We start from the raw sequence: 14,563 nt of genomic DNA, 5'->3' as shown, positions 1-14,563 counted from the left end.
TTTTTTCTTTTTTTGAAAAGAATTCTATTTTCACTTTGCCCATATTCTAGTTAGGTTAAGTTATCTCTACCAATATGAAATAAATCTAACATTTTGTTCAATCTTTTTGAAAATTGAACATTATTTTATTAGGATCATGCAGCATACATTTGCATAATAAATGCATTTTTATTTCTATGAAAACCTTACCAAGTTCTTTTTTTTTCTTTTTTTGCTTTGATCTTTTTTCTTTTTTGAGAAGTAATTGGCATAGAACATTATATTAGTTTCAGGTATACAACGTAATGATTTGACATTCGTATATGTTGTGAAATGATCACCGCATAAGTCTAGTTAATATCCATGGCCTCACATAGTTAGACAATGTTTTTTTCTTGTGATGGGAACTTTTAAGGCATACTCTTATAGACTTGTAAATATACAATACAATGTTGTTAAGTCTGGTCCCCATGCTGCATGCTTCGTCCCCAAGGACGTGTATATCTTACACCTGGAAGTTTGTATCTTCTGACTCCCTTCACCCAAGTTGCTTCCGAAGGCCCTCCTGGTCCCATGTGCTCAGATCCTCTAAGGACTTGCTGCCGTAGGACTGGAATCATTTAGTGTCAGGGAAAGAACATCCTAGAGATGGAGGCCTGGGTTTGGCGGCGCCCCCTTTGGCAAGCAGTGTGCCTGTGATGTGCATGGGCCCCAGGTTCTCCATCTGTAAACCCAGAATGTTGACCTTGATGGGCCTCGGAGAGGCTCAGATTTGGTGCTGAACGTGGGCTCCGTCAGCTGGAAAACCTTTGGAGTGTAGGTTGAGGTGGAGAAAGACCATTGCTGCAGTTTCTCATGAGCTTCTCACACAGGGTGTGTGCTGGCACATCATGCGTAAGGAGATCTCGAGGTGCCAAGGAAACCACATGGCTGAGCCATCCCACCAGGATGCAGGCACAGTGTCTGGGAGTGGCTGCTCCTTTGTGTCAAGAAGATGAAACCCAGGCTCCGGGAGGCTGGGACCTTGGAATCTGGCTCCACATCGCCTTCCTCTGTGTGTCTTATAGAGGAGAGGGTACAGCTTCTTGGCTCCCCAGCGCCTAATGCAGTGCTGGCTGTGTCTTAGGCACACGGGGTACATTGAGCAAGCGGAAGGTAAATGCATTGTCGCACTTGTCCGGAAGATGGAGATTAGAGGCTCAGGCTTCTGAGGCACAGACAAGGTTCAACTGCTGACCCTTCCTGAGCCTGGTTTCCAAACTGTATTGAAGGTAGTAGTAGTATATCCCCCAGAGAATTGGGTTGAAGATTAGAGCGATGAGGCAGGTTAACATGAGGTATCTTAATAAAACATTCTCTATCACCATCATCATCATGTGGATAATGCGGCTGGTGTTATCAGTAGCTCCTTGGTGACCGTGACTCGGAACCTGGAAGTCAGAGGCTCCATTTGCCCACATGTCCTTGCCTTCTCTTCACTTTTCCCTGAGTCATCACTTCTGTTGCAGTTCCCGTTCACCTGGGCACAGGTGCTTACTTTCAGTCCAGGTCCCTCAGCGCCCTTGTCTTCACCTCTGCCTCCTCTCTGGCAAGGCTTCAGGTTAGTTTTCCATGCAGAGGTGGTGGTGGAAGGGGTGCTGGGTGGCAGGTGTTTTTCAGACCAGGGTTGTGCCTGAGCATTAACAATATGGGGTTGACTCTGTAACGCAGCATCCAGCCAGCAGTGGAGGGCAGGTCTGCAGTCATGTGACCTCTTCCTTGATGTCCAGCAGGTCTTTGGCAGGAAGCAGAGGACACTGTGGGGGACTCTGTGAGGAAATCTGAAGGTGCGTTTCCATGGCCTTATTGCTTATAGTCAACAGTGCACTGGTTCAGGCTATTCCTGGGGAATTTGTCCCCATGGGTGTGTCTTCATCTCCGGCCCCAGAGGCCACACCTGTTTTCTCTCCTTTGTACAAAGAAAGGATGGGGGAGCCTGATGTTTGACCCTGGAGGTTGGGCAAGAGCGGGGGCCCTGCTCAGAGGCCGCAACATGGGGGGTCTTCTGGAAGCTGCGGTGCAGATAGCCTTGTGTTTCCCAGTCACCTTTCTTTTTCTTTTTTTGTCTTTTTGCTATTTCTTTGGGCCACTCCCGCGGCATATGAAGGTTCCTAGGCTAGGGGTCCAATCGGAGCTGTAGCCCCCGGCCTACGCCAGAGCCACAGCAACGCGGGATCCGAGCCGTGTCTGCAACCTACACCACAGCTCACGGCAACGCCGGATCATTAACCCACTAAGCAAGGCCAGGGACCGAACCCGCAACCTTATGGTTCCTAGTCGGATTCGTTAACCACTGCGCCACGACGGGAACTCCCCAGTCACCTTTCTTAAACCAAGTGTGATAGTTTAGTGTTTATTCCCAAAGATCATAGATTGAAAGTGAGGTGGTAGTAATTTCCCTCCAGTTGGAAATTACTTTTCCACAGCTGCCTTTTATGTGTGTTTTGTGGAGTCTGTGAGACCCTTGCAGAAATGCCAGATGATTGAAGGAACCAGACCGTAAGAAAGTCACAGCATCATGATAGTTACGGGGATGGTTTTTCTCACAGTCTGTGGACCCAGCCCCTTCCCTCTGACATACTTCATCCCTTCGTGCAAGTCCCTTTACTGGACAATGATGTGGGAATTGAGTCTGGGGCCAGAGGTAGCTGACCATCAACATGTATAGGATGATTCCTCATGTGTTGTGGGTCAAACGCTGTTATAATTTAATCGAGTCAGGCAGGTGGCTAAGACGTGAACAGTGTCTAGAATCCACAGGTTATAAAAACCTTGAGGTATATTGACTGTTTGCAGTTGAGAAGGGTGAATGTCCATCTGCTGTAATCTACTGTCTTGATTAAGAATCAGCAGGTAACTGTCTACATCCCACTGGATCTCGGCTTGGGGTCAGCGAAGCAGAGAGTGTTCATTCACCTGACTGAGGGTCTGATCGTGCCAGCTGGCAAGCGCATCATAGTTGGGATGTACAGCTGAGCTCTTGATGTGGAGTCTTAGCTCCAACAGACTGGCCCTCGTCATCTCTGAAAATGCCAGGACATAGTGGGTGCTCAAGAAAAATGCAGCCGGCAAGAGAACAGCCTCCTCAGTGCCTCTGTTCCAGTGTTTGGTTTCCTCCCAGGCTTCTTAAATTTGCATCCCTAGTGGGTCAGTTCTACTGCCCGTGGGACAAAGTCCAGGCTGATGGATGAGGGGAGGCTGGAGGGCAGCGTCTCCCCTCTGAGTCCCAGGGCTCTTGGCATTTGTGGCTGCACCTCCCACTTGAATGCCAGGGCAGGTGTGGCAGTGCCAGACCATCCTAAGGAGGGTGAGATGGCATGAGTGATCTATGGGCTGGGGGTCCTACCAGGACTGTGTCTGCCCAGGAGCCCTGGCTGCACGCGGCAAGCTTGGTGAGAAAGACCGGCGTTCCAGTGACACATTTGCCGCGGTGTCAGAGCAGTAACTGTGGAACCACTGTTGCCTCTCATCTGAGACTTTCCTGAGACCCAGGATGGCTTCACGAGTGGGGCTTTAGAACAGTCCTCAGAGGTAGGTTAGGATTGTCTAAAGCCAGAGAGAAGGAAATACCCAGGCACTGCGTCCTCCCCACTTCCTTTCTCACTCCATCAAGCAGCACAGCATCCTGGCCATGATTGGTCCAGAGGGGAGAACCTGTGTCCTGTTCCTAAGGGCGCCAGGTGCTCAGAGTGGGAAGTGGGGAGGACCCCAAAGAGCCCACCGCTGGCGCCAGATCCCTGTGACTCACCGTGTAGGGAAAGGGTACCTGATGCAGGAGAATGTTTCCAAGGAGATGAAGAAGCACTTTAAGGAATGGGCTGTGGAGCTGACTACTCAAGGCAGCTCTGCAGTGTCTGTGAGGGGATGGGAAACTCGCACTGTGGCTGCTGCACTCTGCTTTCTGGTCATGGATGCCATGGCATCTGCCCCAGAGGTTTTTCCCAAGATCGAATGGTTGCCTTCCCTGTAGCTCTCTGGCCACCATCACTTCACCTGTTGACTGCAGCTTTACCCTCGCTGCTTACCTTACTCTGACCAGGCTTTGGCATTAAATCCCGCAGTGTCTGTCCTTTCCCGCCCCCGCATGGGCTCCTGGGGAATGTTCAGAATCGCTGCTCTCAGGGCGGGGCTGTGTGGGTCTTGCACAACTTTGCCCTCATCATCCATGGAGGGCTGACCTCTCACATTTCTGACTTGTCCTCAGCTTGAATTTCCTCCCTTCAAAAGGAGCAGGGTAGCCTCACTTCACCAGCTTGCCGCATGAATTACATAACATTGGTTCAGCTTTGTGCTTGATAGATGTTGCTCACTCATCTGTATTTGTTACCCCCTGCTGGGTAACAAGTTGCCCCCAAATCTGGTGACTTAAAATCAGTGTGCTGTCCACCTAAAACTCATATAATTTTGAATGACAATGATGGCTCAATGAAAAACCTTAGCAGTTTAAAATAGCACGTGCTTAGTATCTCCTAGTTTTATGAGCCCAGTTAGGTTCCTCCAGTACCATGTCCTGAGATGACCTCTGATGTCTTCCCCTGGTGCAGGTCACATGGTAGGGACATAGCTGCCTGGGGTTTACCATTCTCTCTCTCTCTCTTTTTTTTTTTTTTTAGGGACACACCTGTGGCATATGGAGGTTCTCAGGCTAGGGGTCCAAGTGGAGCTACAGCTGCTGGCCTACACCACCGCCACAGCAACAGGGGATTGGAGCTGTGTCTGCGATCTACACCACAACTCACGGCAATGCCAGATCCTTAACCTACTGAGCGAGGCCAGGGTTCAAATACCCAACCTCATGGTTCCCAGTGGGATTCGTTTCCGGTAGAATTCCTACCGTTCTCTCTCTTGAGCAGTGGAACCCCCACTTGCAGTCTGCTGCTATAGTCCAGGAGTGAATTAAGTGATGCCCAGCGATTCACATGGCAGCAGCTGAAAGTTTGTGGCTTGGTGACTCCGTTATTCCAGATTAACGTGTGATCAGTAACCGTGACTGTTCACAGAGCAGTGTGTGGAGTAAGCGGTGCTCCTCGGAGAATGGTATTGTTCGCCCCAAATAGCAGTAACCTCTGGGGAGGAACGTCAGAGGGAGCCATTTCCCTGGAAGGAGCTTGGCCCCAGCACAGCCCTGGTGTCAGCCTCACAAATGGCAAGACAGGAAACGCTGACCGACACCCCAGAGGATTACACGGGTCTGACCCCTGGTTGGTGGGGTCAGAGGTGGTTTTCTCCTCACACCTCCCTGCTAGTTGGAAATATGCCTCCTTTCATTTGGGGCAGAACCTGGCAGATGTGTTTTTAGGACATGTGACTCCCCTGTGGAAGGTCAGGCTGGAAAGTGGTAGTAAAAGAAGTACCCCTTGCGGGTCCTAGAAATAGACTTTTTTTTTTTTTTTTAAGGTGAAATTTACATTTGGCAAGTTGAATCTGGTAAGAGCCTTTAAGGATGTCTAAAAATTTCAAAAATTAGATTCTGCCTCTCTAGCCAGCAGGACGCCTGGCAGCTTCCTCTCTTGCAAAACCGGGAGGCTGGGCGAGGGGCTGCGACGGCCTTACCATCTTAGGAAGCGGATGGAGTCACGTCCACCGGACGTGAAGGAGCCGTGGAGGGCGGCCTGGTCCTCCAGTCCCTCCTTGTCCTCCACCGACTCCTTTATCCACCCAGGATGTCCTGCCTCGGACCTCCTCATTTTCCCGCGGGATGGTCCTTTTCCTCCTTTGTGTCACTGTCTAAAGGAAGGCAAAGGAAGTCACCAAGCTGCGTGATGCATGAGACTGGCATCCGCTTGGCTCATCTCTGCCATCTGTGGGCAGGGCCTTCCCCTCGTGGCCGGCTGGGGAACAGCAGGCCTGGGAGACGAGGCCCCAAGGTCATCACAAAGCCACTGGCCCCCGGAAGATGATTTAAGCTGTGCTTTGTAAGAATATTTTGTTTTTGGAGACAAATTAGAACTTGCACTGTCCTTTTGCCCTGTTGCTTCTTTCTTGTCAACTGTATAAGAGAGAGAGATGCTGGGAGTTAAATTGTAAAAAGTAAAGAAACACCAACTGTATTTGGTGGAAGAATTACCTTAAATCTAAATTCAAGCAGGCTGGCTGCTTTAAGTACTCAGAAAAGTGGTGTTTTAGCTTGAGTTCATAGAATATGATGAGTACAGAGGAATATTCCCCTTTCTTTCTTTTTTTGTCTCCATACCTGTGGCATATGGAGGTTTCCAGGTGAGGGGTTGAATAGGAGCTGTAGCCACTGGCCTACACCACAGCCACAGCAATGCCACATCTGAGCTGTGTCTGCGACCTATACCACAGTTCTTGGCAACGCTGGATCCTTAACCCACTGAGCGAGGCCAGGGATCAAACCTGTGTCCTTGTCGATCCTGGTCAGATTCATTTCCATTGAGTCATGATGGGAACTCCGAGGAATACTTTTCAAGATGGCTTTGGAAAGTTTCATCTCTAAAGGTATTTTAAGGGCTGCCCTTGTAGGACCCTTGGGCTGTTTTGAGCAGAGCCTTTGGGGAGAGTGCATGCATGGACTTTAAAATGTGCCCCTGGAGCATGGTGTGGCCAGTGTGGCCAGAGCCCTGGATGCCAGCCCCTCACTTAGGGCACACGCTGTGCTGCTGGCAGGGGTGCTGTCAGAAGGGACACGGTCCCAGCTGGGTGGGAGCTCAGGTCTTCTGTGTTCAGGGTTGCTGGGGTTGCGAGGACAGCAGGATGACAAGGACCTGCCCATCCATGGGGTGGGTAAAGGCAGCTGAGGGGGGAAGGAGGGGCTCTGGTTTTGGGGACCCAGATCTGTTAGCTGGAATCCACCCCAAGGCACAGCTCAGAAATAGCGACGTTGATGTGGAGTCTCAGGAGCTGATGTCCCCATCCTGTCCTCTGTCCTTGAACTGCACACCGCAGAGCAGGGCGTTTGGCACGGTTGTGTTCATGGGCTCAGAACTGGTGCAGGCTGTACTACATGAGGATTTTCTGATGACAATCACAAGCCAACAGCCGTCTCGCCCTCGTTTGCTGGAATAGTGTCCCCAACATAGAAGCCAGAGGCCATGCATATAATTCAGGTGACCAAGGTCACAAAACTCAGCTCATATTTTAGCATCTAAAGAAAAACACCTTTCTCTGAGAGTCAGCGTTTTCTCTTTGTTCTATAGGCTTTTGAAGTTATACCTTTAATATAAGAGACGCGTATGGCTGTTTTTCCTTCTTGAGCTAAATGTGTCCCGCTTCCCTCCTACCTTCAGTCTCAAGTCTCTGCGACCCTCTCAGAGAAGCAGGTTGACCAGAGTGCCCTGTTCCAAGTTCCTGGCATCTTCTTGTGGCCATTCCTAGAGGGGCAGCTGCTGGCAGCTGGGGGCAGTGGCTCTGTCCTGTTTTGTCCTACTTCTTGGGTGGTCTCTTCACTTTAACATATAACTTCCTTTGAAACATCCATTTCCACCATCATATTTTTCATTTCTGAGGAGTCCTTCTTTCTTTCTTTTTCTTCTTTTTCTTTTTCAGGCTGTACCTGTGGCGTAGAGAAGTTCCCAGGCTAGGGGTCTAATCGGAGCTGCAGTTTCCTGCCTACACCATAGCCACAGAAATGCCCAGATCTAAGGCACATCTGCAACCTACGCCACAGCCTGTGGCAATGCTGGATCCTTAACCCACTGAGTGAGGCCAGGGATTGAACCGACATCCTCATGGATACTAGCTGGATTCTTAATCCACTGAGCCACAACGGGAACTCCTCCTTCTTACTTTATGAATGATCTAAATTCACATCCTGCTCTTTTTTTTTTTAAATGAGTATAAATGTCTGGTATTTCTTGTCTGACACTTTCTTTTTCAAATATTAAAAAGCTTTGGGGGTTCCCACATAGCACAGCTAGTTAAGCATTTGGCATTGTCACTGCAGCAGCTTGGGTTACTGCTGTGGTGCAAGTTCGACCCCGGCCTGGGAACTTCTTCATGCCACGATGTAGCCCAAAAACAAAACGCATCCCCAAAGCCATCTGCCCTGGGGCCTGTTGGCAGGTGTAGACGTGGCCTGGAGTTGGGGACTCCGAAATTAGGGTCCGCAGTCCTTCCTCTGCAGAGGAGTGCCTGGCCTCTCCAGTCTGGGCTTGCACAGGGCGGGGAGTAGTCCAGGGCCCTCTGAGCTGTGTGTGTGGGGTCCCGAGCAGCCCAAGTCTGATACAGGTTCCCCAAGTCAACCTCTCACATCCTCTGAGCGGCCTGGGCTGCCCAGGGTATGGTCTGTAAATCTTTTCACTTAACTCTGCAGCAACGTCACCCTCCAGCTGTCCAAACGATCAGGGAATATGAGCGGGGTGGACTTGCCCTCCCCACCTGCAGGCCCCTGGGCTCCGGCTTCTCTCTCACCACCCCCCACTACCCACTGCTTCTCGCTTTTGTCACTTGGCTGATGGCATTTCTTCTGTCTCTCTGACCATGTGAATCTGTGTTTTTGATTCCTCAAACCATTTGTTAAGGATTTGGAGGGTGGAGAAAAACGCATGTATCCTGTTTCCAATACATACTGGACCCCTATCCTAAATCAGCTTTAAATAATTATTTATCAGAGAAAGAAGTGGCCTTTGTACAGTTGAGCAAAACTGGAGGTTGTTCTGCAGCCATCAGATTCTAGAGAGAAAATGTTAGAAATGCAGTAGTTAGAATTCATTGTTCTTACAGGGCCATACCTAGAAAAATAGATTATGTATTTTTAGAGTGCTAAAGTTTTGAACAAAGCCAGTTCTATTCTACCCAAACAATGTAGCGTGTTACTATACTTCTTAGACCCTTCTAGAAATTTCCATGTTTCTGGAAATGCATGTATTGTGAACATGCTCGTTCTAGGTTAATTATTGTATATAGACAGGATGTGTTTCTAAAACTTATTTTTACCATACTTCTTCTCTTTCTGTGAAAGCGAAATGATTTCATTGTCGAAAATACTAGTATGAAATAAAAGAGAATGTCCTTCTCCCCATAAGCCTCCTTGTCCTGTTTTGTCTACACTGGTTCAGAATCTTCGGCTTTGGTCTTCACAGCTTTGCTCTCATTCTCTTCCAGGATACTGGCGTCGGGAAATCCAGCATCGTGTGTCGATTTGTCCAGGATCACTTTGACCACAACATCAGCCCAACCATCGGGTAAGTTCTCCTGCATTTTTTCGAATGCTCCTTCTTCCTTTCTAAGTTCTCAGAAGTTGCTTTGTGCCTGAGCCTTCAAGCCGTTTTCATCCCAGCCAATGAGAATCAATTCCAACCATAAAGACTTCAACAGAAATCCAGGAACTTGTGGGCAGTGTGTCCAGTCTCACCGTCTCTGCAGTCCCCCCTCCCAACAAGCATCCTCCTGCTGCAGCCTAAACGGTTTCCTTGACTCCAAGAGCATTATTCTGCCAGTCATGTCGACTTTATTTCCAGATGGAAGACAAGACTTGGGACACATCCCTGCAGGCTCTGCTTTGACTCTCCTGCCAGGAAACCCTGGGAACGCCATCCACTCACAGCAGAGCTGTTTGTGCAGCCTGTGGGCGGATGGAGTTTCCTCTCCTGGCTTAATGGAGCGTCAGCATTGATGCTAAAGCTTGGGGTTGGGGGACAGTGTACCCCCAGGCCCTGACCTTGGAGTGTAGGAGCATTTTCCTGCTCCATTTCCCCTGTATAATGGATGCCTTTGCCAGGTGTGCTTTTTCCGTCCTGTTTTGCAGGTACTTGATTGCCTGCTGTCTCTAACCTCACTTCTTTTTCTCTGTGACACAGCATGCTCTCTGCAGAGAGCAAGGTTTGCGTTTCCTTAGCAGGGAAGCAATGTGTGTATGCATGTTGGGAACCGCGGAGGGTTGATGAGGACAGGGCGATGGTCTCCATCAGCTGTAGTGAAGAAAATTCATGGCGGGGGCATCAGTGCAGGTGCACTGGTCCATAGGCCAGTGGTTGGAGCCCGGGAAGTGCTAAAAAATGGCTTAAAGAATGGTCTTCACAAAAGCATGCTTCAAGAACTGTGACGGGTCCACAGGCTAACAAGTTCATAGACATGGGCAGAGGACCCGAGATCCCTGGTCTGAGGCAGAGCAGTAGCCAGCAAGGTATCACTTTGCATTGGTCCCCAAATCCCTGTTTCTCAAAGGGTGACATGAAGAGGGAGAGACATCACCCCCAGATAATGCAGTGGGCTGTGTGATAGGAGAGGACTCTAGTCTTTTATCATGGACAGTAAGCATGTTCGGGCTTTGCTCATAGGAAGACCCTCTGTCCTCCAAGGCTCTTTGTCTACAGACATCCTTGAAAAGAGTCTGGGAGAAGGCTGGTCCTCTGCTTGAAAGGTGTGCATCACCTCCCAGTGCAGGCACATCTATGGGCTGGAGACAGTTTCAGAGGAAATTCCTTTCTCTCTTCCCCATGATGTCCTTTTCCCTCCTAATTTGCCACTTTGTGTTTCCTGACAAGAACCCATGAGAGTGAGACACTCTGCAGTGTGGTTCTGGGAGATGGAAGAGAACCTTTGTCTACTTTTTAAACTTAAGACAATTTTTTTTTAAATTTTCTTTTTAGGACCACATCCAGGGCTCATGGAAGTTCCCAGGCTAGGGGTAGAATCAGAGCTGCAGCTGCCAGCCTATGCCACAGTCACAGCAATGCAGAATCTGAGCCTTGTCTGTGACCTACACCATAGCTTATGGCAATGTGGGATCCTTAACCCACTGAGCAAGGCCAGGGATTGAACCCTTGTCCTCATGAACACTAGTCGGGTTCTTAACCCACTGAGCTGAACTCCGAAATTTTTTTTTAAATAACTCTGTATTCCTTTTGTAATTGTTTTCTGAATCAGAAGGTAAGACATGCTCCTCCCATAAACTATGGTAAATACACAGAAGTCTTAAGCGTCACTGTCACTTGTGTGTATAAGCATCACCATGCCTGTAGTAGGTATATTGTCCTGGTCCCAGGCTCTTGTCAAACCTAGTCACAGTGCCAGCCTGGATTCAAGGGAGGAGAAGTGAACCATAGCTCCCAGTGGGAGGGGCAGATGGGGAGATGCACTGTGGTGGTTTAGGGGATTTTTAAAAATTATGTGTTAGGAGTTCCTTTTGTTGAAGCGAATCTAACATCCATGAGGATGCAGGTTCAATCCCTGGCCTCACTCAGTGGGTTAAGGATCCGGCATTGCCGTGAGCTGTGGTATAGGTCACAGATGCGGCTCCGATGTGACTGACATTGCTGTGGCTGTTGGTGTAGCTCCAATTCAACCCCTACCTAGCCTGGGAACCTCCATATGCCACAGGTGCAGCCCTAAAAAGACAAAAAAAAAAAAATTATGTGTTATATTCCACCCCCCTCTACTTTTAGCTCTATTTTTCTGTAAACCTAAAACTTCTCTATAAAACAGTCTATTTATTTTTTAAATTATATATTTTTTCTTTAATTATAATGCTCATTATGAAAAGTTGAGACCATGTGTAAATAAATAAAAAGTTAGGTCACAGGATTTTACTAGCTCTCCAGTCCCATTTCTTCAGTTTATATCACCAATATTTAGAGTCCAAAGTGCATGTTTCATGAATTTAAGTGTTTTCTGTGTATAAGCAGGTGTACAAACACAGAATTTCTCCAGAGAAGAACAGCACTGCCTTCCTACCCCACGTGCTCAGCACGACTTCTTTTTTCCTTGGAGACTTTCTTGACACTTTGTCCTCAGTGCAGGTTTCTTGAGAGATGCCATGAACAGAGTACTTGAAATGCTGTCTCTACATCTCCTTGACAGAGTCAAGATTAAAGCCTAATTTTTCTGATTATAAAAGTTCATGTCTGGAGTTCCTGTGGTGGTGCAGTGGTTAACGAATCTGACTAGGAACCATGAGGTTGCAGGATCGATCCCTGGCCTCACTTGGTGGGTTGGGGATCCGGCACTGCCGTGAGCTGTGGTGCAGGTCGCAGACACGGCTCGGATCCTGCATTGCTGTGGCTGTGGTGTAGGCCGGTGGCTACAGCTCCGATTAGACCCCTAGCCTGGGAACCTCCATATGCTGCAGGAATGGCCCTAGAAAAAAAGACCAAAAAAAAAAAAAAGTTCATGTCCACTCTGAAAAAGCTTAAAAAACCAAAATTTATCAAAATAGGAATCCTATTTTTCATCTTGTTTTCTGCCTAATGCATTTTGAACATGTTCTTATAATGTCACATCATGATGAAAGTATTTTTCTGACTATAACTTTTATGTACTCATCATCAGAAATTAAAAATGAAGAAAATCATGCGGAAAACCATAAAAATTACTCATATTCGTCCTCTCAAAGTAACTACTGTAAATTTTCTTTTCTTTTTCCTATGAATAGATACAATCTTTTTTTCATTCAACATTGTATTGTGAATTCCATGATGTTGAACTGTCTTTGAAAACAATGACTTTTAGTGGCTTTTTAAAAAATCTAAGGCATTCAGGTTGTTTAAATTATTTTAACTTTCATAAATAATGTTACGAGATATATCCTTTATCATTAATACTTTCATGTACCTCTCTGATGATTTCACTAGATTAAATTTGTAGTAGTGGGGCAATTTAGTCAGAGAATAAGAACATGTTTGAAGTTCTTAATGAACACTGCCAAAATGTTCTTCAGACACTTGCTCTTATTTGTCTCCATACTCACCAGCTTTAGGCATTATTTACAAAATTTTGTATATGCGACTTTTTAAAACTTTTTTAAGTTTAATTTTTTATGAAAGTGTAATTGATTTACAGTGTTGTGCCAGTTTCCTGCTGTGACTCAGTTATACACAAAGAAGCATTCTTTTTTATATTCTTTTCCATCATGGTCTGTCCCAGGCGATTGGATATAGTTCCCTAGGCTACACGTGAGACCGTCTATGTGATTTTGAATTCTCTTCTTTTCCTGTGATCTTCAGACTCTTCTCACACGTTACTTTCCTCACAAGCACAATTTTAAGTGATGTAGCATTAAATTATGTCCTGCTCTGCTCTCTGTCTACTTTAAGCCACACTTTCTCTGACTCAAGATGAAGTTCAGCCCTCTATTCTTAGGTAGTATTCTTTCCTGATACATTTTTCCAATTTTAAAATCCTTTCAAAGTTCTCCTCTCTTCTGGGACTTGGAAAAAATGTTTCCAAACCCCAGTTTCAGAGAAATAAAGCCAGCAGGAGTGTCCAGGTTTCTTGGAAGACGGCGTAAGTGGAATGCTCTACAAAGGATGGAGTGCTTATGCCTTGGCATTGGCTCATAGGTGTGTTTCGTTTAGCCTGCTTGAAAAACATGTAAGCCAGAAATGAAAGGTCGGGAGATTTTTATGTAATAAACTTGCAGTTTGGGCTCCTCTTTCAGAATCAGTAACCTTGGAGGACTGGGTGCCTGTGTGGCAGGTGGGTGGGTGGGCTTGCTCCCCTCCACGCTGCTCCCACTATTTATCATTAATGCAAAGTTATCAGTGTAACCTTTTCCCCTGCCCTCATGGCTCTCTTACATGGCTGGCCTGGTCCCACAGACCTCTCAGTTTATAGCCCTGGCCCAGGAGCCTTTCCCAGTGACCCATGGCCCCAAGAAGCAGAGCAGTGGGGTGACTTGTTCAGAGTCATAGCAAGGGAGTCCACCTCTCTCCCACCCTTGTCACGCCACTGGGCAAAGGCCACAGACTCTGAAAGGGCGTCGTTTTAGCATCACAAGTTCATTCTTATCATCCTTTGACTCATGAGAAACCTTGGCTGCTGATCAGGCAGATAGGTCGTCTGCATCTTGAACACAGGTGTGTGTGTGCATGTGTGTGTGCATGCACCTTCTTTTGTGGAAATTGTGTTACTTCTCTGGCAAATTTTGCTTCCCACGGGAATGGGATCAGCCCCCCTCCAAAGGCCATCTAGAGGGAAGAGACAACACCAGAGGGTCTTAAAAGCTGGCAGAGGCTGAAAAAACTCCATACTTCCAAAAGAGCGATGGTTGTCAGTTTTCATTTCTTTTTTTCTTTTTTGTCATTTTAGACACCTGTGGCATATGGAGGTTCCCAGGCTAGGGGTCGAATTGGAGCTGTAGCTGCTGGCCTACACCACAGCCACAGCAACGTGAGATCTGAGCTGTGTCTGCAACCTATACTACAGCTCATGGCAACACCAGATCCTTAACCCACTGAGAAAGGCCAGGGATCAAACCCACGTCCTCATGGATACTAGCTGGGTTCGATAAGCACCGAGCCGCAGTGGGAGCTCCCATCAGTTTTCATTTCAGATAGGGGTAGTCTTTCTCCTAGCAGCAGGAAATAGGGAGGAACAGGGAGGGGTGTGTGTGTGTGCATGGGTGTGTGTATGTGTGAGTCTGCACATGTGTGTATAAATGTACACGTATGTGATATGCATTATTGCCATTACTAGTGCTGTCCCTCATGGCTCACTGTATATCAAGAGGGAGTTCACAGCGGTTGTTTCCTCATTTGACCCTGCAACAGTCTGATAGGTCATGCAGGGTAGATTTGGGCCCATTTCACAGATGAGCACACTGAGGGACTTTTTGAGCACTCATTTTCCAGGCTGGCAGTGGGGCCTC

At 47.6% G+C, this 14,563-nt stretch overlaps 1 protein-coding gene across 3 annotated transcripts in view; it reads left to right on the top strand.

Annotated features, from left to right (window-relative positions):
• The window catches only part of RAB31 (RAB31, member RAS oncogene family), a 106,850-nt gene that overhangs the window by 22,026 nt on the left and 70,261 nt on the right, over window positions 1-14,563 (top strand). For all 3 annotated transcript variants that reach the window (XR_014807576.1, XR_014807577.1, XM_021096057.2), the window contains exon 2: window positions 9,082-9,161. Coding sequence is in view for 1 of the 3 variants with exons in the window: in XM_021096057.2 (XP_020951716.1) it covers window positions 9,082-9,161 (80 nt within the window). In the remaining 2 variants the exon portion in view is untranslated. The remainder of the gene's footprint in view (window positions 1-9,081; window positions 9,162-14,563) is intronic.

This window comes from Sus scrofa, chromosome 6, assembly GCF_054392235.1.
Source record: "Sus scrofa isolate SSC_HxYL_T2T_F1_AM1 chromosome 6, Sscrofa_HxYL_maternal_Yorkshire_Landrace_v2.0, whole genome shotgun sequence".
In the NCBI taxonomy this organism is placed as follows: Eukaryota; Metazoa; Chordata; class Mammalia; order Artiodactyla; family Suidae; genus Sus; species Sus scrofa.
This window is presented reverse-complemented; position numbering and strand designations above follow the sequence as displayed.